Raw genomic sequence first — 24,148 nt, forward strand, 5'->3', positions numbered from 1 at the left:
CCTCATCTGCTGTTTGTGAGAACTACATTAATGGTTCATTTATTTACTGCCTGTTTCAGAATAAAGAACACATGTAATTTGGACTCAACATTTCTGAATGAGAGAAGCAGAGTCTAGATGGTGATTTGCATCCCTTTTGGGATTATACCAATTCAATTTCTGGAGAAAAAGGATTTGAACTACATTTATAAAGTGCTGAAGGCGTTTCTCTAACCCAAGGCAATTTTATTTCCCCAAAATCACATTCATGACTGAAATGCACATACCGCTTAAAAAAGCAACACCACTGCAGAGCAGAACAAGGGCTTTGAAAACCATCTGGATAGCTGTTCAGGAAATTGGGAACACATTCAGAAGAGGTTTTTTTTTTTTTATTGAATTACCAGAAACTAACTCTGTTGCAAAAATTCTCCCGCTCTTTTGTAAAATGAGGAAAGCACGAAAAATGTGGTTATAATAAATATGGAACTACATCTGCAGTGGATTAACAATATTCTTTTGTAGACAAATTAAAAAATAAATTTGGAAAACTATAACAACTTAAATGACCATTTCCCCCCTCTATTCCTTGTCAAAAGGTTTATCTTCCATTTTTCTTCCCCAGCCATGTAGTGCTTTATTGTTCTGACTGCTAAGATGCCCATACTGTATCTGATTCTACTAATTGTAGTTCTATTTAACATTTATTTTTTTCTGACATGTGCTAAGAACATAGAAGTGCCTCTCGTACAGACTTTTTGCAGTGGGCAAGTTCACCTACAGCACTATAGAATGCAGTTCAAACACTTTATAGGGCGAAATGTAACAATAACTTGGATGCAGTGTCAAATAAGCTCTGATAACATTTTAAAAGTCCACCCTGCATGTTCATTAAGTTCTTTCCTTTGCAACAAACTTACCTTTTTTCAACTTAACGTTTTTGTTTTGTGTTCCAGAGTAAGGAAATTGGACTTCAGATGCATGAAGAACTCCTGAAGGTGACCAATGAACTCTACACTGTGAGTAACATGACTCTTGCACTTCTAAAATGATTTTTTTTGTCAGACTTTAGTCCAAAATCTGACATTACTAGGGTCTTCTTTTACTTTCCTCCTCCTCCAATAAATCACCCCAGAATTTACTTCCTACTCCCCCTGGAGCTAGAGAGAGATGAAAAGTGACTGTAAATACTGGTTATGGTAGGAGTGCTAGAATTGAGAGGTGTAGTAGTATATCTGTTGGGAAATATGCATGTTGCTGGTGGCAAATATCTCATTGTAGTGGCAGGTAGTATACCAGTGGAATGTTTATTACTCCATCACCACAAGATAAACAAAAGGCACTGCAGCTTAGGCATGCTTAACTGAAAATGGGACAGTAGTAAAGGCATCTGGTGAGGTGGGACAAGATGGAGGAAGAAGATGGTTGTGAGGGTTTAGTGACAAGTATATTAAGCAGTTTTGTAATATAAGATATTGCAAGTTTCTGAGATGGTTTATGATGTGATTTGAAAGAGGCATGTATGACACAACTAAACTGGCAATCCCCTTGCCTCTGCAAATGCCTTTGCTTCAATTCTCTCTCTATATATTTAATACTAGAAATTACAGAAATGGCTTAAGGTGATGATATTTTGGCATTGCATTTGGAACTCAATCAAGAGGTCATTTTTTGGTTAGTTTTGAAACAGACCATACATTCCAGACTATGCACAGTCAAAGTACTTTCTCATAATTAAAGCTGGGGGGAAAACTCCCCCCTTTCTGTTTAAATTCACATTGGTATGTGGGATATTTAGTTTAATATATAAACTTTGTTTTTCTCCTAACTGTGCCATGCTCAAATCTCATAATATATAATATTCAGAGATTTATCCTGAGTGCCCAGAACTGGACATAGTACTCCAGATGTGGTCTGTCCAGTGCAGAATAGAATGGAACAGTTACCTTTCATGATCTGGACGCTGTGCTTTTGTTAATGCAGCTAAGATTGAATTAGGTGGTGTTGTTTTTTAAGAGCCTCATTCTATTTAGCTTTTGATCAACTAAATCAGCTAGATGCTCTTCACATGTCATGCTGCCAAACCAGGTATTCTATCTCCCTCTCTCACCTCAGTCTCATATTTGTGCCTCTGATCGTTCGTACCTAAATGCGGGACTTTATCTTTATTTTCATTGGAGTTTGTCATGGTGTTTTGGCCCAGCATTTTAACCCGTCAAGATGATTTTGAACCTTGATGCTGTCTTTTTATAGTGTTAGCTACCCCGCCCAGCATTGTGTCATATGCAAGTTTGATAAGCGTTACTTCTCCTCCATTCTAATCATTTACAAAGATGTTGAAAAGTACAGGACCCAAGACAGAGCCCTCTGCTCAAGACCTCACTCCAGGTTAACAGAGAACCATTTAATGAGTTCCAGCTTTTATTTTTCTCTACGGCAAAACATTTTTTATGCCAAGAAAGAAGTAAGCTAAGAATGTGGATACGGTTGCCAGGTCACTTGAAAAATAAGCTCTTTTGTGTATTCCTTTGGGGACCAGTGTAGCATAGCCTAAGTTCCTTGGTTGACAGGAAGGTTGAAAAAGAACAGTGGTAGTCTGAATGGTGTGCTCCAGATGTTGGAGCACAGATGTCATCTTCCTTCACAATTAGCCACGGTGACTGGGTGGATGGGAAGGCATCAACATCTGGAGGGCAGCACTTTGGCTGTCTATGCCAGTGTCCATGGAGAGTTTGCTACTCTGTGTAAAAGACAAAAACAAAGCGAGTGAAGCATCATCATGGGTTGATACTGTCTCAAGATGTGAGTCTTTGAGGCCACACTGTACATAGGATGATGCCTTATGCAAAATCAGATCACTGGTCCATCTAGCTCAGTATTGTCTATATTGACTAGCAGAGGCTGTCCAGATTTTCAGACAGGGATCTCTCCCTGGAAATACCAAGATCCAGGGATTGAACCTGGGACATTTGCCAGGCAAAGCAGATGCTCTGCTGCTGGACAACAGCTCTTCTTAACTGCCTAGAGCAGGTACTCCTGGAGAGCTGGTGCTTTACTTATAACTCCCAACAGCCCAGACCATTGGCCAAGCTTGCTGGGGCTGATGGATGTTGTTGTTAAGCAGCATCTGGAAGGCCAAATGTTCCCCACCCTGGACTAGAATTAAGGCAGGAACAAATTGGATATAAGGCAGCTTCATATGGTATGCTTTTAATGTTCCCTTATTATACATGATCATAATAATGTCTGTGCTCCTAAGCATGGTTGAGCGATATGGATACACGGCACTGGGAATGTCTGATAGGCTGTGCCTCTCCACGTTGTGTAACTGTGTGAAAAAAAATGTTTCCCTGATATCATATGCAGAGACTGGTGGAAGAGGAGGACCGTGTGGAATGCATGTTAACAGGGCCATAAAACCAATTTATTTTTATGCAATATCCAGAATATTTAGAAATAGTTTTATTACTATGCATTGCCTAGAGTACTGTGCAATAAATAGATATTAGTTTTATTTATTGCAGAATACTTTGGGTAATGCAAATTAATGATGCAAAAAGTGACACACTTTATTGCTATGCCGCGTAAGAATAAGCAATGAGCTTTTTTATATCTACGCTTCTGTGTGTGTGTGTGACTCAGATTTTATATATATATATGCATACTTTGCTAATCAATGCAGTACAGTGGTGCCCCGCAAGACAAATGCCTCGCAAGACGAAAAACTCGCTAGACGAAAGGGTTTTCCGTTTTTCGAGGTGCTTCGCAAGTCGAATTTCCCTATGGGCTTGCTTCGCAAGACGAAAACGTCTTGCGGGTTTGCTTCCTTTTTCGTAAAACCGTTAATACCCGGGGAATCCGCGCTCCGCAAGACGAAAAAATCGCAAGACGAAGCAACTCGCGGAACGAATTAATTTCGTCTTGCGAGGCACCACTGTAACAGGATCTAGTGACTAACTCTAAAGCAAAAAAAGAAATGTCATAGCAGACAGCAAATGCCAGCTAAGTCACATTCAGCCCAAGTCCTTTAGGACTCTGATTGGATTCTATCTGACATTTGAAGGGACAGTTACATAACAAGGTGTGCTCTAGGCAAATATGTGCCTCTGCAATCCTGAAAAACAGCCGCAGCAGCTTAGAAAGAAACTATATGGAAGACTATTTAAAAATACTTTTAAAAAATAGCCCCAGCAGATTATTAAGAAGCATACCCCCCCCCAAAAAAAAAAACCCCTGCAAAAAGAGCTGAATGGTAGCTAGAGATGGAAGCAGACAGACCTTCTGTTTTGGGAGGTTGTTTTTAGTCTTCAGTGAGGCCCTGTGTCTTATGCCTGCCCACCATAATTTTGACAGACACAGATCAGAAGCTTAGAATTTGCCATTTTTCTCTTGTAGGTTTGGAAGGGAGAAGACAGTTCTTTAGGTATCTGGTCAGGACTTCTTTCTTTCACCACCACCACCTCCTCCTATTTATTAGCTGCTTTTTTAAAAAACAGAACTCAAAGCGACTTACAAAAATAAACATTAAAAATAACCTATAATACATTCTTTCTCTCTCTCTCTCCATATATATATATATATATATATATATATATATATATATATATATAAAAACAGAAACCTACCCCACTAAAAGATAAGCAGAAATTTAAGATCCAAAGGCACACCTGTCACCTAAAGACAGATAGTGATGGTGCCAGGTGTGCCTCCCTGAGGAGAGTATTCCATAAATGAGGAACCATCACTTAGATGCTTTTAAAAGTTAAAACTAGCACTTTGAATTGAGCCTGGCGGGGAGCCAGTGAAGATGACATAACATTAGAGTTTTGTGATCCAACCTGCAAGTCCCAGTTAACACTTTCTTTCTTTTACCAACTGAAGTGTCTTGTCTTACAGGGCAACCCCATGTAGAGTGTGTTACAGTAATTCAATCTGGATATGACTAGGACCTTGAATGACTTGGATTAGATCTTACTTTTTCAGGAAATTGCGTCCTCCCTTAAAGAGGGCACGTATTGCGGTGAGACCTGGAAAACTGACACCCTGTGTTGTGGGTGGGTACGATTGGTCAGCCACAACACCCAATTGGTAGGTCCCTCGAAGCTGGGTACAATCTGGCCAATGGGACGCAGTCCAAACGGTTCGAGGGACCTATTTATGCCTATGCACATGACCCAGAGCTTCCTCTTTTGGTGCGTGCATTCGGAACACCCGCCCACCTCTCCCTACTTTTAGGGCTATTTGCTTGACCTTGCTATGCTGTAGTGTGTCGTCTGTCGTTGGGACAGGGGCAAGGCAGAAATTTTCCCCACTTGGCTGATTGGCTGTTGCCATTTGGGTTTCGCCTGCCGCGTAGCAAATTGTCACAACTTGTAAGGTTGCGGATAGGCTCTGGTTCAGGTGATAGGGATGGGGGAACACTCTCGCCATCCCTATGTGAAGGGTATTCCGTTAAAGGAATCCAGGGACTCAATCCCTGAGAGGGGATTGTGCCCGTGCCTGAATCCAGGGGGACATTTGGGTGGCGGAGTTAGCCCATTCCCGGCTTTCTGCTTATCCAGGTGTTCAACTTTGGCTGACCTATGCTGGAACTCTGGGTCAGCGCTACCTGCATGGCAGGGAACTAGTCGAACCAGAGCCTATGCAACCAGTCACTTTCTGTAATCAATAAAGTTGTGGCCTAAATTCTGCCAAAAACCAAGCCAAAATTTTGAGTCATATGTGCATTTATTTCGGGGGGAGGTTTCTGGGTCTGAACATGCGAAAAATCTTTTGCTGGCACTCCAACAGAGGAACTCAACATTGTACTAAGTTGAGCATTCCATTAGTGCAAGCATTTCAGTTTTTGAAAGGGGACGACCCCCCTTTTCTCCCTGCATGCTGTTCCAGGGGGTTCTCTTGATCCCCTCAGAGGCAACTTCAGGGGACATGGAGAAGTGGGGAAATCTCTGTTGCACATGCAACAGGGCTTCCTCTGACAGGATTCTTGAGATGAATCCCACCCCGAGTTTTCTGTCACCCGCCAAACTGTGAGCCTGACATTTAACAGCAGAGCACAAGCCATAAGAATAGTAGACGAGCATGTTGAATCAGCACAATGGCCCATCTAATCCAGGGTCCTGTTCTCACAGTGGCCAGTCAGATTCCCATGGAAAACCAGCAGAAATGACCTGAGTGCAACAATACTCACTGCTTATCCAGTTGGTATTCAGAGGTATACTACCTCTGACAGTGGAGATAGAACACAGACAGCATAACTAGTAGCCATTGATTGCCTTATCCTTCATAAATATGTCTAACCTTTTAAAGCCATCCAAGTTGATAGCTGTCACTGCCAACTATGGAAGCAAATTCCATAGTTTAACTGTGCGCTGTGTGAAGAATTTATTTTTGTCAGTTCTGAATCTTCCAAGCCTATCCAAAGCTGACTGTATACCTGCTCCAAATCAGCAAAACACTCAGTTCCATCTTGTCTGGATTAAATTTTAAATTCTTTGATCTTATCCAATCCAATTTGATGTAGCCTTTCTTATAGGATTTTTTGGGGGGGATGAACAAGATTCTATAAAGTACCTTGCAGACAATCTGTATTATTGTCACCTAATGTAGAATAAGTGAAAGGGTTCTCTAAAGTAAATGGATACCCATCCCCACTACAGTTTTCAGCTTTCTAGCATGAAATCTAGAAACCATACATGCCTACATGTATGGTTATGGTCTGGAGTACATGGGTTCTGAATTCCTCTTCTTCCATAGCCTTGAGCGATTGCACACCTTAGGCTGAAGCAAACCTGAATTTGACACCTAAGAGCTGCAGCCACCCACAGTGCTCTAACTAGTCTATAAGATACATATCTGTAAACACATGTTCATCACATTCTGGCTTAAAATCTGTTTGATGCAACGTATGAAGTGATTGTATGGCCTTTGACAAGTCACAGTCTCTCAGTCTCATAATCCCTCCGGTCAAATGAGAATCCTGATGGTGCACCATAGAGTTGTTATGAGGATGAAACACAATGTAAAATACATTGCCTATTAGAAGAGAAGTGAATGATTAGCTGGGGGAGTCTTGAGCTACGTACACACTCAGTGCCTTTGAAGCACATTCATTTTTTTCCAAAGAATTCTGGACACTGTAATTTACTGCTCACAGAGTTACAATTCCCAGCAAACTAAAGTGCCCCAGTTTTTTTGATGCAGGGAAAAGTGCTTTGGGTGTGCTTTAAAGGTACCAACCTTTGCAACCACTGAATTCATTGTTTTTGTTATAAGCTGACTCGCTGAACTTCCTCACCTTTCAGGTGATGAAAACATACCATATGTACCACGCTGAAAGCATCAGTGCCGAAAGCAAACTGAAGGAAGCCGAGAAGCAAGAAGAGAAACAGTTCAACAAAGCAGGGGACATCAGCGTGAACCTGTTGCGGCATGAAGATAGGCCCCAGCGCCGCAGCTCTGTCAAGAAGATTGAGAAGATGAAGGAAAAGGTGAGTGAAGGGTTCTCCATGTGGCTGGACAGAAGGATGCCAATGCCAACCATGCGGTCGCTGGTGTCACGTCAACTGATGAGCACACATCTACTGAGAGTGTTTCCCAAGTCCAGGGTTTATGGCTGGTGATCATTAGCAGCTTGTGTTACTGAAATATTACTTTGAATGAATTTGAACTGCTTGGAATGCCTCCTGTTTGCAATTATGTTTGCATGCAATTTCACTGTCGAACTGCTTGGGATGGGCGTGCAGAAAACCTTTTCTCTTTACTGCCTGTTAGTTGTGGAGAAAATGCCCCCAATACAGCAGGTAGCTAGAGCTCTTAGGCCAGGCTTCCTCAACCATGGCCCTCCAGATGTTTTGAGACTACAATTCCCATCATCCCTGAGCACTGGTCCTGCTAGCTAGGGATCATGGGAGTTGTAGGCCAAAAACAGCTGGAGGGCCGAGGTTCGGGAAGCCTGTCTTAGGCAGACAAGCAGGCGGTTTTCTTCAAGAAGCAGAGCCTGGGGGCACATTGTGGAGCACTTCCAAGGAGAAGGGTGTATTACATCAGCAGGGTTTAATGTGTTCAACCATTAAATTGCCCAATACTAGGAGAGTTGAAAAGGGCAGCTGGGGGGAGGGAAGGCCTCCAGAGTGATGGCTCAGAAAGCAAACAAAACAAAAATGACCCAGACATTCAGTACAAAAAGGGCAGAAAAGTCCTACAATAGCTGCTCAGGCAGTGTCTCCCGGATCCAACAGAGACAGTTGTGTTCTGGCTCCAAGGGGCTTGGTTGACTGCAGAGCGAAGGAACCTAGCAGGAAATCTAGTCTGCTACAGTAATGCTTATCTGAATAGATGGAGGGGGCATGCAGTACTAGGTGGCTGTCAGCTCATGCGTGTGTTTAGTGCTCTGTGGAATGTTACACTGTTATTGCAGGATAGTTCCTATTGCTACTGGCATAAGTGGAATATTAAACAGTCAGGGATCACCACCCATTCACAGTAATGTGCTTGTTAGACAAATGTGGGAAGTTCAACAAAAGTAACACTCTGAAAATAACCAGAATTATTTCTGACTGTACAGCTGAATTAACCTTAGTTCTAAGGGTACCGTTCCTGATGTCCTAACTATGGAAATTAGGAAATCAGAAATATGCCACAGGCTTGTGTACTGTGCCCCTCATATGCAGAATGTCTCTCCCTTCACCTTTCAGAGGCAGCCATGGTTTGTTGTAAACAGAGTTTGCAACCATGCTTCAAACTCTGGTTGCAGACTCTGGAAATAGAGAAAAATGAAATTAAATATCCACATATCATCCACATGCAATGATGGGTGGGCTTGCTAAATAAATTAATCTACAATTTAGCCTCACTATTTCTCTAATGATAATGGGTTTTCAGTCCAGGCTTGCCCTTGCATCTCCAAGCCCCTGGAAAATTTTATCCCATGTTTTATTCCCATGTTTGGGCCCTGCAGTTAGAAGGGACAGTATGCTATAATGAACAGAGCTAGAGCTGTGTGTCTGCAGCAAAGTATTATGCATAATAGTAGCCTGCCCTTTAATCCAGTATTGCTTGTCTGGGCAGTGAACCTGAATCTGATGACTAAATTAAAAATGGGCCTGAGGAGAATCTACGTACAAACAGGAAGTGAAACTGAGAGTTTTTAAATGAGAAAATAGCTCTGAAAAGTGCTATGTGGGAGTGGCTGAGGCTGGTTGAATCTCAAGGCAATCAGGTTTGGAAGGGAAGGGAGAGCCAGAGGGTAGCACTCCAACTGTTGTGTTAAATTATACCTGCTAATTCATTCTGCTCCTAAATTGACTCTGGTGCCAATGAACAATAAATACCATAGAATGCACTTGACTGCTGATTTGAAGAAGCTCAGATTTGTAATAGATTTATAACAGATGCTTTCAGAGATGTTGGTTTAAAGGATTATGTGGTTTTTAATTGGACTGCCTTCCTTCACCCTTGCTTTCCTTCTACTGGCAAATGCACAGATATATTTGTTGCTGCTTCTCCGCTTGGAGGGACCTTCCCTATGGTTAGAAAACTGGGCAGGTTGTATGCACACTGAGTCTTGAGGATATATGCTAAACGTGACATCCTCCTTTTTTACATTAAATTAGTGTATACTATAGAACCCTAGCCCTAAAGAGGCTATAGGGATGGTGAAAGGCCACAATTCTATACAAATCATACAAATAATTCTCTCACATCTGTTTTTTGCACCCTGCACCCAGGACAGGTGACTGGTGCCAGAAAATTTTGACTGGTTCTCAGCACACTCCTTATCTGACCTGTACAGGAGAATGAGGTGATTGAATGGGCCATACCACTTATACGTAAATTTTTCTTTGTTAGTAAAACAGAAACACATAAACTAGCACAGCAGAGAGCAGACTGCTATAATAATCCTTTTGCGTGTGCTTTTTTTAAACACGAGGAAAGCTTTTTTTTATATAAAAAAATGGCATCCTCCACCAGCATTCTGAAGTGGTGCAGGGTCACCCTGGAATTCTGCCACCTCACTCGACAACACCTGTGAGACAGAAAACGATCCTTCTCTCCTTTGTGAGCAGGAACAGAGGCTTTAGCAGCATTATCTCTTTACACCCTCAGCCACTTCTATTTTGCCTAGGTCTACGCTTGCACACGAATGTTAGTATAGTTGAGGGGCATAAAGAGAAAAGTTCACTATACTTGCTTTAGTGTTGTGGCCAGACCAGAAATCATGGTTTGTCATACTCCAAATAAACCACAATGTTAAGGCAAGGCTTGTTTGTCTGAGTGAAACAAACCACGATCCCTAGCACTTGATACTTTATACCATGTAACATGCTGTTTGCAAACTGAGGCCAGTAGGATCACATGTTTCCTATTTGACTTACTTCTTCAACAAGTTGTAAGCACTTATAATGGTTTCTGCAGAGTGGTTCTACCTTAACTTGATGTTCTTATTCAATAAGGGCTTCGAGTCTGTATGACACTGTCTGCCAGCTCCTGCATTCCGAGACCTTGTATATCTTAAATTTGCTGCTCCCTGCAGATTTGCCATTTCTTAGCTTCCGTGAAGGAAATTAATGTACATGTATACTGCACAACCCTAGCCCTAAAGAGTCTTTAGAGCTCTTTATATGTTACATCTGGCTGTTCAGCAAAGTACATTATTTACGACATTTATCTCTTATCTTTTTTCCATCATGGAACTCAAGGAAGTATAGAAATGGTTCCCAGGCAATCTTCCATCCAGGCACTGACTTGATCCAAACCTGCTTAGCTTCAACGCATGTAGACTGCTCTTCAAGTGCAACTTCTTTCACTCATCACTGGGTGTGATTTGAAGATTTAATGGAGCAAATTCCATGCAACACTAATTCACTCTCCATGAGGTCATCCTACACAGAGGGATGCACTTGGAATGCCTGAATTAATCTTCAGCAAGGATGCAGGGAAAGCAATATATATAGTGGAGCAGCAGTGAATATTAGATCTGTATCATACTTCTTCATTAAAAAGTCTGACATCATTGACTAGGCTACCATATGAATGTGAAATACTTTATCCTCCCCAGTAACTGATGTGATTGATGCGAAACCGTTCTCCAAGTGTGCAAGCTGTTCCTGGTGGATGTAGGGTGTTCACTGAAATAGAATGCACTTGCTGTGCTGGGTATATCTGGAAGAAATTGCTGCAGCTGGATAAACCTCTCTAATACCACAAGTTTTTTACATAAACACAGCAATGCTGTGCAGTGCTCCTTATCACAGATTTCATGGAGGAATAAGACCATCAGTGGTTACTATTCATGATGGCTAGATACTACCTTCACCAGTGGAGGTGGCATGCCTCTGATCATCAGTTGCTGGAAAACATAAGTGGGAGAGTGCTACCATGCTTATGTCCTGCTTGTGAAAAACAGGATGTTGGACTAGAGGAGCCTTTAGTCATCAGAGCTGCTTTTATGTTATAAGAGCTTAAAATTTTGTATGCAAATGCAAGAATTGGGATGGCCTGTTCACCTTTTTAAAAATGTGTGTACCATTTTGATGTTTTTCAGAGGCAAGCAAAATACTCAGAAAATAAGCTGAAGTGCACTAAAGCTAGGAACGATTATCTGCTGAACCTGGCAGCAACAAATGCAGCAGTCAGTAAATACTACATCCATGACGTCTCAGATCTGATTGATGTGAGTTTGTGAGTTATTTCTCTCTCTTTCTTTTGTTAATGCGCAGATACTCAGCTCTCTTCCCAAGCTGGCGGCTGCACCAGACACCCTGTTTGTGTCTCTGAGCATGTCAGTGCTGTAGAATTGCCTTGCTTCTGTGGTGTTGCATTGTTGATTTAACATTGTTCACTACCCATTACGCACAGAACCAAGATACAGCGCTGCAACGTTCAAATCAACATTTTTGAATAATTACTTACGTCTAGCTCAGTATATTTATACATCCCAGGACTATGATCTTCTGTAGGACATGTGAGTGGATGTAGAGACTCTCACTGTGTTTATCATACCATATCACCTGGCAGCTGGGTTTTTGAACCACTGGTGTGTTAAAACTGGGCTGAACTTGGACATGCAATGAGTGCAGAACATAGGGATCTGAGTGGTAGATGCTATTTATTTCTCTGAATACAAGATGAAGTGTGTTGGAATAATTCTATAGGGAGAAGACCAGTCAAGGGCTTGAATTGGAATTTGAAATTTGATCAGGTATGACTGGAGCCAGGTAGAAGCAAAAACTAGTGATGCTATAGCCCAAAGAGGTACAAGAAGAGGTACTCGGGTGGGAGCTGAAAGAGAAAGTGGGAATCTTTTCTCTGGCCATTCATGATCAATTAGATTCTTTTATGTAGTGCCTTTTTTGTAGAAAAAAAGGTGTCGGTACTCATCAGGACATTTATCAGGCCTTTATCTTCTCTGAGGCCACAGGATGAGAATGAGGAGGAACCACCTCCTCTGGGGCTGGCAGTGCTGAGGGGCCAACTGCTGTGGGCATGAGAGAAAAGGCACACTCTCCCCACACGCTCGCTTTAGAAGCCAAGATATCGCAGTGTACCAGTTTTGAGATTTGAGGACCACCAGAAAAAAACCACTCCTTTATGGAAGGCTCAAGAGAGAGATGGCACCTGTTATGCCAGGCATTTCAACTCAGAGGCTCATATGTTGGTGGCTGACCCTTACAGAGGCATCTGCATAAGAATTCATACAATGTGTCAAATAAAATAAGATAAATCTAGTTTCTCTTATAGGCTTGGACACTAGGAATCTCTGGATTTCATGTACTTTACACTTATTCATTCTACTTCAAAAGAGCCTTGTAAGCACATGGGATACTGGGAATGGCTCAAGATAAGGCTGACCATATGTATTCATGCACTTGTTCTGTCCAATGATGCAAGAAATAAGGTTTCTACAGTTTTATGCTGGGAAATCTGTCTTGCAGTAAGGCATTTCTTCTCGTTAGTGGGATATAAATTGACTTCTGTTCGCTGTAATGGCCATGTAAATAACAGTGGTCTGTGTATGAAGCCTTAGTTTTGGTTTAAATGTCACGTAAATGCATCTGGAAGGTAATGTAATTTAATTAATCCTCTAAATCATATTTATTGTTCCATGCTAGAATTAAAAGAGAAACCTGTTGTAGGATTTTGAAGTCTTATGAAGATTTTGAGATATTTTGGTAGACACGTTGGATGGAGCTTGTGAGAGTTTATTGAACAAAATGTTTTGAGCAATTTGTAACCCCACTCCTTCTGTAAAAGGCTTAGCTTATTTTATTCATTCATTTACTTATTTATTAAAATATATACAGGCGGTGACCATTTCATACAGGGGTACCATTCCTGATCCTGTGTGCGTCAACAGAGCATGCATAAGGGTGCCCCTCCCCATTATGTCCATGTTCTGCATGTCGGCAATTACGCATCAATTGGACATGCTAAAATGGTCACCACCTGCACCTCTATTCATAAAAACTATGAGTCATGCATAAAATCATGCAGTAAAAATTATATAAAAAATTAAAACCAGAGATCAGCTATTATTGAAAGACGTATTCTTAATTGCCCGTATAAACCTGGAGGAATAGAAGAGTTTTCAGCAGGTGTTTAAAGGTTGAAACAGAAGCACCTGCCGAATCTCGATTGGCAGGGTTTTCTGTAGTACTAGGCCAATGATACTAAAGGCTTAGATTCTTGTTGCTGTCAGATGAGCCTTGCCAACTTGGGGAAAAGCCAATAATGCTTCTGCCGATGATCTCATTTATCCGACTGGGATGTAAGGATTCAGGCGGTCCCTAAGGTATCCTGGACCTAAGTTGTTCAGGGCTTTGTAGTTCTGCTCCTTCAGAGGGTGTGCAACCCACCCGGAACAGGTAACTTACCTGTCTCCTAGACAGGGAATCACCCACCCAAAGAGCCTCCGAGAGCCTTTGAGATTGATTTGCACCTCAGGTTTCCTACATTTTGATGTACGACGTTTTTATTTTCATGGAGCTGAATCTCTGGTTTCCTGGAGAGCTGCCGAATGCCAGTTTAGCTCTGGCTGTTTTTATGTCATTCCCCTCCAGTATATTTCCTTTCTGATACTTCCATTGGAGTCAGCAGATGGTTTTTATTCCTCACTCCAGGAAATCCCTTTAGGGGACTTAAACCAAAACATCTTTGATTCAGTACAACTAAATTTGCCTAATTATATATTCTTCTTGCCTGAGAAAACAAAGTGTTATTAAGGATGCATGAGCTGTATACGTGTGTCCTAATTTCAAGTTCCCCAAGAGAAGAGCTGTTTGTTTGAACAGACTTTCATACATGTATACTGTGCTTCAGAAGAGCCTTATAGGGCAGAGTTCAGAATATCCCAATATAAATGGAGTAGACTCATTCCCTCAGTTAGACATGTTCCAGGACTTGTAACATCAAGTTTTGAATTCCATAGTGTCCAATAAACAAGGAATAATATTGGATTTCCTGAGTCAAACAGGAATTATTTACATTTGGGCAGTCCTCATTTTAACCTCTGCTCACTAAATTAAGGGAAGGACCATAGGTCAGCAGAGGAGCACATGCTTTCTATGCAGAAAGTTTGTTTCAATCCTAGACATCTCTAGATTATGAGAAGCAAGACTAAGGCTGTGTACAAACTCCCATTTACTCTGCATCTGGTGTGTTCCCACTGCTGGTTTGAGAAAGGGTGTACACACAATGTTAGCCACAAATTCTATCCCGTCGTTTCTTATGAAATGCTGCTTTTACTTCCTCTTAGTACCATTTTGCAAAATGAATGATTTACGTTCTCCCCATGCCTATCTAGTGAGTTAATTGCTAAATTGGGATTTTCTTTGCCCAGAACATGACCATATTGATTCAATGTTTTATGCCCCCAAAGAAGTGTGCCGCATCAGGTTTCTGAGTCTTGTCTTGGTTCTAGACCTCTGATTGATCATGCAACTTGGAGATGAGATTTAAAAAGTAAGGAATTTGATAGTATTAGGATATTAAGTCTTAACAAGATACATCCTAGGCTAAAGCAACTGATACTGGTAATTGCATTTCTTTCATTTCATTTCATATTTTTTTTGGGTAGTTTATACACTTGAATACACAGCACATTTTGACATAGCCCTTAGCCGGAATGGAGTCTAAGGAACCAAGCTAAGTAGTGATGACACAATGTGAAGTCCTAGGCCTTATTGTCAAAATAAAAACTGACAAATCACCAGGTCCGGATGGCATCCACCCCAGAGTTCTTAAAGAACGCAAATGTGAAACTGCTGATCTTCTAACAAAAATATGTAACTTATCTCCAATATCAGCCTTCATACCTGAAAAATGGCCAACAAAACACCATTAAAAGTAAACACCTTAAGGGATCCAGGGAGGATCCTGGAAATTACATACCAGTTAGCCTGCCCTCTTTTCTGGGTACATCTTATCTCACTAACTTATTATCATTCTTTGAGAATGTCAACAGCATGCTACTATGCAGATTGTGTTTAATCAAACTGTACACTTTGGCTTAGAGTTGCACGCAAATGTGGCCATTATATTTTAATTCCTACGCAGAAAGCACTCTATACTTCTACTTTCATTGTGCATTCAGGCTCTTTGGAACAAATGTTAAAATGCAAAAATGCTACAGAAGATTAGGTTACCTTTGGATTATTAAAGAAACTTCACATTAACTTGTGTATGATGCTGGCTCATAGTTAATAACACTTCTTTTTTAGGATTAAAGATTAAAGAGCCTCTTAAATATCAATAACAGGGCTGCCAGTGTTGAATGGGAGCTCAGTTAAGTAAGCACCTTAAATGAGAAAGCTGAATGTGCATCTTAATGCAGTGTTTATTTACACCCACTTTCATGTTGTCCCAGTTACTCAGAGCTTGATTTTAAAGTAGGAAGTTTAATTTCGCAGTGTGTAATACCACTTGTAAACAATTGTTGAATACGAAGAATAGCTGCATTAACTATACTACCTTTTAATTATAGTAATTATTTATTATTTATACCCCACCCATCTGGCTGGGTTTCCCCAGCCACTCTGGGCGGCTTCCAGCAGAATATTAAAATACAATGATTCATCAAATGTTAAAAGCTTCCCTAAACAGGGCTGCCTTCAGATGCCTTCTAAAAATCAGATAGTTGCTTATTTCGTTGACATCTGATGGGAGGGCGTTCCACAGGGAGGGCGCCACTATTGAGAAGGCCCTCTGCCTGGTTCCCTGTAACTTCACTTCTCGAAGTGAGGAAACTGCCAGAAGGCCCTTGGCGGTGTTTTGGGTCAGCCAGATATTTTTGGTAAACAATTTTGGAGGACATCAAGAGTTTTTATTGCATGGAGAATAGAATTTCCACTGTGTAGCAAAGGGTGTGTGTGTGTCTGTGGCATTGACCATCTGCACTGAGCAAATGGTAGCTGGAGTGCAACATTCTCTAAGGTCGCAGGTTCCCCTTCCCTGCAGAAAAAGCTCTTCATGATCAAAAGCACACTTAACACAATTGTTTCGGATAGGTGTAATAGTGACTCTAGAGAAGCCTATAGGGAGCCTGATTCTTCTCTGGCTGAGTATTGTGTCTGTTTCCAGGCCCAATTCAAAATGATAGTTTTAATTTTTAAAGCCCTAAATGTCTTGGGACCAGATTTCCTGAAAGACCACCTTCCTCCCATATGTACCTACCTGAACCATAAGGTCCTCTTTGGAGGCCGTACTCTAGGTATCTCTGCCAAATGAAGTATGATGGACAACTACAAGGGGAAGGGCCTTTCCAATCGTGGCATCATGTTTACGGAATATCCTTCCCAGGGATGAATATTTAACAGTGTTGTGTTCTTTTTGACACCAGGTAAAAGACCTTTCTGTTCATCCAGGCCTTTTAATAGTTTATGTAATCTGGGTCTATAAGAGTAAAAAAAAAAGCTGTTCTTAATTTTGGGTGAGTTTTGCTGCATTTATGTTGGATTTTTATTTTTTAATGGTTTGATGTTTTACTTTTGTTTTATTGGATAGCATACACATGTTACAGTAAATACAGTGGTGCCCCGCAAGACGAATGCCTCGCAAGACGGAAAACCCGCTAGACAAAAGGGTTTTCCGTTTTTTGAGGCGCTTCGCAAGACGAATTTCCCTATGGGCTTGCTTCGCAAGAAGAAAGCCCATAGGGAAATCTCCGGGGACCTCTTTTAAATGCTGGTGGTGGGGAGCAAAGCCTTCCCCCCCCCCGAGGCCTTCAGAAGAGGTCCAGGAAGGCCGGCGGGGGCCGAAAGGCTTTGCTCCCCACCACCAGCATTTTAAAAGCGGTCCGGGATAGCAGGAAAGTGCTTCCCGCTATCCCGGACGGCTTTTGAAGGCAGGCGGGGGGGAGCAAAGACTTTCGCCCCCTGTCGGCCTTCAGAAGAGGTCCTGGACCTCTTCTGAAGGCTGGCGGGGGGCGAAAGTCTTTGCTCCCCCCCCCCGCCTGCCTTCCCGGGGGCTTTAAAATCACCCCGGGACAGCGGAGAAGTCCGCTGTCCGGGGCGATCTTAAAATGCTGGCGGGCGGCAGCGAAGCATTCGCTGCTGCCCGCCAGAATTTAAAAAAACCCCGGGACAGCGGAGAAGTCCTCTGCTGTCCCGGGGTTTTTTAAAATGCTGGGGGTGGGAAGAAAAGCCCTTGTCCCCCCCCCAGCCTTCAGAAGAGGTCGGGGGACAGACTGTCCCCGGACCTGGTCTGAAGGCGGTTTCCATAGGAACGCATTGATTGATTTTCAATGCATTCCTATGGGAAACCGTGCTTCGCAAGACGAAAAACTCGCAAGACGAAAAAACTTGCGGAACGAATTAATTTCGTCTTGCGAGACACCACTGTATTTATTGGAGCGAATTGATTGATGGGGGAATGGAATGGTGGCAGGAAGTTTTAGAGAGAAAACCAAGTGACTGGAGTAGATGGCTGAGAGAGATTTTTCGCGAGAGCCTGTTTTCTCGATTTGAGTTTTTCATGAAGCAGTTTTCCTTTGGTTTAGCAGTGAGTTATAAACACAAATGCAGGAGCTGCTGTATTTTGAAAACTGCCATTTAAAAAAAGAAAATGATGGCAAGAAGAGATATTCACTTGCTAATGTGCCCTGCTAGCTTTTAGCTAGAAAATTTTGTATTTGTGCCAAGGCCATGCTTGAGTGCTACTATATGAGGTGCTGGACTTGTGGTACTAGAATTCATAGTGAAGCAATAATCTGACAGCTCAGTCATGATTATAAACTACTACTAAGAATGTGATGGCTCTTAAGCACAATAATCTCTTGGATCAAGTTGACTGAATTAAAAAGCATGGAAGCTTAAAAATTGCTGGTTTGAAAAATAGTTGGGAGCCCTTGTTCCTGAAAAAGGGGAGTTTGAATAAAGAGAAAGCAACATAAACTTATTAGTATCATAGTGAAGTTTTGTTTTGCACTTTTAGCTGTGCAGTGGTACCTCAGGTTAAGAACTTAATTCATTCCGGAGGTCTGTTCTTAACCTGAAAGTGTTCTTAACCTGAGACACCACTTTAGCCAATGGGGCCTCCTGATGCTGCCGCACGATTTCTGTTCTCATCCTGAAGCAAAGTTCTTAACCCGAGGTACTATTTCTGGGTTTGCAGAGTCTGTAACCTGAAGCATCTGAAACCTGAAGCTTCTGTAACCCAAGGTACCACTGTACAGTGGTACCTCTGCTTACGAACACTTCTGGTTACCAACGCTTCAGGTTACAAGCTTTGCTAACCTGGAAGTAGCTGCTCCTGGTTGCAAACTTTGCCCCAGGATGCGAACGAAAATCATGCTCTGGAGGCCCCCTTAGCGAAAGCGCGTCTCAGGATAAGAACAGTTTCAGTTTTAAGAACGGGCCTCCAGAATGAATTAAGTTCGTAAATAGAGGTACCACTGTACTTACTGTTATCCCTGACTCCACCTCCCATTAACTGTTCTGCCTTCTGAACTGAAGGTGGGTGCCTTTGCTTTGGAATAATAATAATAATAATAATAATAATAATAATAATAATAATAATAATACCTTTATTGTCAATGTACAACCTGTGTACAATGAAATTAATCGAGCCTCCCCCCCCCAACTCATTGCACTCTGTGTGCTTGTCACACAGGGAATTGTTCTCCATTCCCTAGCTTACGGGGTTGTTCAGATAAAGTCAACAGCCTGGCAATAAAAAAGGAATAAACCTCTTCCATCATGGGAAATTAGTTTCTCTCAAAAGATTCAGTGCAGTTTGAATGCACAGCTTTTACATTCCGCTCTTCTCTGCTGCTTCCAGCTTTGGAGGCTATTTTGCAATGCCACTGGTAATTTTAAGCACTTGAACCACTCAATTCCTCTGTAGCTTCTGTGGAGATTACCCCCCCCCCCCGCCCACCTTTGTACGTGAAACAAAGATGAGAAATACTTCCTGTCAGCAGGAAGTACTGGGCAAAGCTCCTCTGTCTCTTTGGTTATCAGACTCCTAGCTTCAAGTAGCAAAATGACAAAGACTTAAATGTGGCAGAGACTTGTGTAATTTTCAGCGTTCTTTTATACCAGGGATGACTAACCTTTGGCCCTTCAGATGTTGCTGGACTACATTTTGCTTAGTTGTGCTGGTAGGAGCTGATGGAAATTAGAGTCCAGCAACATCAGGAAGGCCACAGGTAAGCCATCCCTGTTTTAGACTGACTATTGTGGTTCGAGGACCCGACCACCGCGACGTGAAAAGAAGGCACAGGGACACGTGATATAAGGTTAATGGGCTAGAAAAGGCCACAACTTTATTGATTACAGCAATGAAAAGGTATTGGCTTAGGCATTGGATCGCGAAACAAGTGGGTTTATTCACCAGGGGTTCATCACCTGTTGATGCTAATCCAACTATAGGCTCACCCCTGCTGTCACCGAGGGTCGTGCCATGGCCTCCCGCCAAGCAGGCATCGGACAGAATACACGACCGCCAGATTCCTTTAACGGAATACCCCCAAACATTGAAGGCTTGGGAGAATACCCCTAAACATTGAAGGCATAGGCGATGGCCACACCTAGCACTTCGACACACCACAGCACATTATTCCAATGCCTAACCTACCCACCAATACCACAAAAGTTGTGACGATTGCTACGAGGTAGGCGAAAAAACCAAAAAGCCTAATGCCAAATGGAAAAACTCCTACCAGGCCCCCCGTGCAACCGGGGCGACCAACCTAAGGTCCATAGCAAGGCCAATGACCTAAGCCCTAACTCAAAGGGAGTGGAGGGTGGGTGACTCGCACAGGACGACGAAGAGAAATGAGGCCGGGGAGAGGCTGACACTGCAGCATCAAGGCTGCTGGACACGCCCCCCACGGCACCTGGTTGGATGGCCACCGGGGGGGGGGCGTGAGCGCCAGCCAGGTGAGCTGGAGGCAGGGGGCTATGCCCCCTGCTAGGGGCGGTGTTCAGGCTCCCGCCCACAACCACTCCCCTCTCTTTCAGGGAGGAGAGTCTTTGCTAAAAAGCGTGCTCTGCCCTTGTTATGCACGGTGGGAGCAGGTGGCGTTGTGGTCGAAACCACTGAGCTTCTTGGGCTTGCCGATCAGAAGGTCGGCAGTTCGAATCCCCGTAATGGAATGAGCTCCCTTTGCTCTGTTCCAGCTCCTGCCAACCTAGCAGTTTGAAAGCACACCAGTGCAAGTAGATAAATAGGTACTGCTGCGGCGGGAAGGTAAACGGTGTTTCCATGCACTCTGGTTTCTGTCATGGTGTTCTGTTGTGTCTGAAGCCGTTTATTCATGCTGGCCACACGACCCAGAAAGCCGTCTGCGGACAAACACCAACTCTTTCGGCCAAAAGCGAGATGCACCTCGTAGTCAAGTTTAACTATCCAGGGGTCCTTTCCCTTTCCCTTTGGTTTGTTATGTACACAAGAAGCAAGAAGTAATTTTGGGATGGGAGGCAAAGGTTGCAGTTACTCTTTAGGATATCTGGGTCCGTCCCCCCCCCGCTTTTAAAGTTGGAGTTGAGTCACATGACTATTTGGGAAGGGTCATCTTTCAGTTTCTCTTGGTGGGGATTTGGTTACTGTAAGCGAATGGCAAGGAACTTCTGGCCTACAGGCCAAATTAGACCAGACTGACCAATTTGGTCCATAAGGCTGTTTTGGGTTGGCCAGACCCACCTGTCAGTCACCCAGTATCATATGATATCAGCCATGGGACTGGTAAAGCCTCTTGATTGCAGCCAGTCTTGCATTAAGTGCTGTTTAAACTTGGTGCTGAATGCAAGGCCCTGTTGCTTTCAGCAGGGATCAGATCCACTTGGGAGAATAAGTGTATCAGCATACATTGCCAGTTTGGTCCCATACTGTGTAGGGAAGAAAAAGAGTGTTGAGTTGAATTAAGCTCAAAATGACCCTCACAGTGTTCATCTGTAAATATTTAAAGGTTCAAGAGACCTAAAGGGATCAGAGCAGATGTGCAACTAAATGCCCCACATTCCCCCCCCCCCTTTCTGGTAGCTCTTTAAAGCTAAATTTATAGGCAAATCCCACATTGACTTGAAAACTTGACATTTGGTTTGTGGCTTTGAAAATAGCTCAAGACGGAAGCTCATGTGGCTGGAAGGGCCTTTCTTGATGTGGGGGAGTTTAGTCTACTCCTAGCCTGACTGTAAGGCAAACACTTTTAATTAGATATTGCTATGTTTCTGATGAGGAAGTATGTGGTTAGGCTGTTCTATCACTATTTTAAACTGTGGTAGAAATTGACAACCACACCCACCAGAAGCACAAATATGGGGTGGGAAAGTGTGGGTGCAAGATAAAGCAGATTTTTTGAACTTTTATTCTTTTAATTGATTTATTAAACTTCCAACATATATGAACTTTGACCAGCAATCTTCTTAATCCAATCTTTGTTTCACAAGAGGAAAAAAAGCGAAGGGGGTAGCATGGGAGCCCCAACTTCTGAACACCAATCTGTGTTATATGTGAACCAACCCTATTTTCTTTGTGCTTCTTACTTCTTGTCTCTTGCTTGCCTTTCTCATTTTGTAAACTTTATTATTATTATTATTAAATTTATACAAAACAGAGAGAACAGTTATAACAACAGATGAAAATTAAAAGATGAAAAACAAAACTATTTTAGTCATGTAGAATGAGCACATAAATTAAAATGTTGCTTGCTTTGTACGAGAAGTGTACTTCACCAGATTTTTATTGCATTCCCCCATAGCATGTATTTCAGGAGGGCGCAATGTGCTCTGCATTATGACGTGAAATCTGTGACATGAGTGGGACGGTAGCCTTTCTGAGTTTTTCCACAGTAAAACGACCTAATAATCAAAAGTATTGAGGTGATTAGCTTGTCTCGCTCAGAAGGAGACCATAACAATAAGAAAAGTGGCCCACATTCAGAAAATGCTAATAAACCTAAAAATATAGCCAGTTTAGATGGCATGCTTTCACTCAAACTACACTTGATAGCACAGCCAAGTTATGCACATTGTAGTTTGCCAAAGCTTGCACTTTATAAAGGATTTATTTTCCTCTCGACAAGGCACAAACAAAGGGTGAGTTATTCATTTCTCTCTCTGTGGATCTGCATAGTTATGAACAAGTGTGTGTGTGTGCTTTATAGTTTGAAATGATCCCTGAACAAGTTTCAAAATGCTTGTTAGTTTTAGCTGAAAAGCAGCCTAAGTGCCCCTCAGTAATAATGATTGAGTTATTCTTACTGGAACAGCCTATAGGTAATGTTCTTAATACCTGGAAAGAAAGCAGCAGCCTTAAATTTCCCTGGCCCCTTTAAGATATATTCCAACAGTAAATATATCCAGAGGGTGCATTGTATGGTCTACAGAAGAAGAAAAAAGAAGCTTCAATTACTCTTCATTCCCTCCTTCTGTGTAACATATGAAAAGTGTAAAGTGATGAAAACCAGCAGCTAGAAGAAAAGTACTGTGAGGAAGCCCCAGGGAACAGTAGAAAATCCAGGTTAAAAATATTTGCTGAATATGTTATAAGTACCTGTTACTGTTTTTTAATATATAAAGTGTGCTTCCCAAGTCCAGTTAACTAACTGTAGCTAAACTTTTGAACAAGATTGGCACTTTGTGGGCAATAATATCTATCATTAGGCATACTAAGAGACAGGGTTTTAGGACATATATTGAGCAATGCATAGGTCAGGAAATACTGTAACTCCTATCTTGGTTAAACACACTTAGAGAAAAAACTTACTTGCATCCAGTAATGCATAGCCATTCAACCCACTGTTGATATGGCAGCAAATGGCAAAAACCAGAGCCAACATACTATACTGTGGGAGCGATGTCCACAGGAATAGCGCACCTAAATTTTAACTTCAAGGTTGTGACCTTGAAAAATGCTAAAATCCACTGAGTACTTAAAAAACACACTGAGATCAAGTTATTTGCTTTGTGCAAGTGGTGGTATAAAGTTGAGGCCTGGGTGCAAAGAGGGTAGCCATGTATGCTTCCTCTCTGTTTAATTCACAATGCAACCTGGGCTTCTTTTATGTCACTCTCAGAGAAATGAAAACCCTTGAGGTCTTTGTTTTTACAGTGTTGTAACAGGTGAAGCAGCCGTTTCAAATGGAGTGGTTTGGATGTGAAGCTTCTACACAATTCAGAAATGGACAATCTAATTGTTAGTAATTCTTTTTCACACTGGCTGCAAGTGGTTGTTAGTATATGCCACAACATGAACCATCAGGTTAGCAACCTATATGGAAGCCCAGCCATTTATAATTTGGCACTTTCTGGGGTCATCCAACCATTGTGTGCTTAGCTGTCTCTGTGTGTGTTTAGCTGTTTTTTATCCAAGAGAGCAAAGATAGTTCAATAGCTTCATGGTACATCAGAATCAGATGATGGACTGTAGAATCCACACTGAGGGGGTAGCACAACTTTTTATAGGGCCCACTTCACTAACCTGCAGGGGTCCACCGGAAAGTTAATTCTTGAAAAACTGAGTGTAATATCAGCTCTTATAAATTCTTATTTATAATAATATTAGCTTCCACTTTTTTTTTTACTTTTCTTAAATGGGTATTTTTAAAAATACCTTTTCCTACATCTTTTCTCCCCTCTTTGCGGCACTGAAGTGTGAAGTGCTAGGCATGGTGCTAATAGCCACAGACCAAAGGAGCTGTAAAAAATAACGTTAGTCGGGCTACTGCCCT

The 24,148-nt window shown here is 42.1% G+C and overlaps 1 protein-coding gene across 3 annotated transcripts in view; it reads left to right on the top strand.

Moving 5' to 3' along the window:
* SRGAP3 (SLIT-ROBO Rho GTPase activating protein 3) overlaps window positions 1-24,148 on the top strand; it is a 186,715-nt gene that overhangs the window by 105,191 nt on the left and 57,376 nt on the right. For all 3 annotated transcript variants that reach the window (XR_014154050.1, XM_081852399.1, XM_081852400.1), the window contains exons 4-6: window positions 936-998; window positions 7,284-7,469; window positions 11,525-11,653. Coding sequence is in view for 2 of the 3 variants with exons in the window: in XM_081852399.1 (XP_081708525.1) it covers window positions 936-998; window positions 7,284-7,469; window positions 11,525-11,653 (378 nt within the window). In the remaining variant the exon portion in view is untranslated. The remainder of the gene's footprint in view (window positions 1-935; window positions 999-7,283; window positions 7,470-11,524; window positions 11,654-24,148) is intronic.

This window comes from Podarcis erhardii, assembly GCF_964252035.2.
Source record: "Podarcis erhardii genome assembly, chromosome: 2".
NCBI lineage: Eukaryota > Metazoa > Chordata > Lepidosauria > Squamata > Lacertidae > Podarcis > Podarcis erhardii.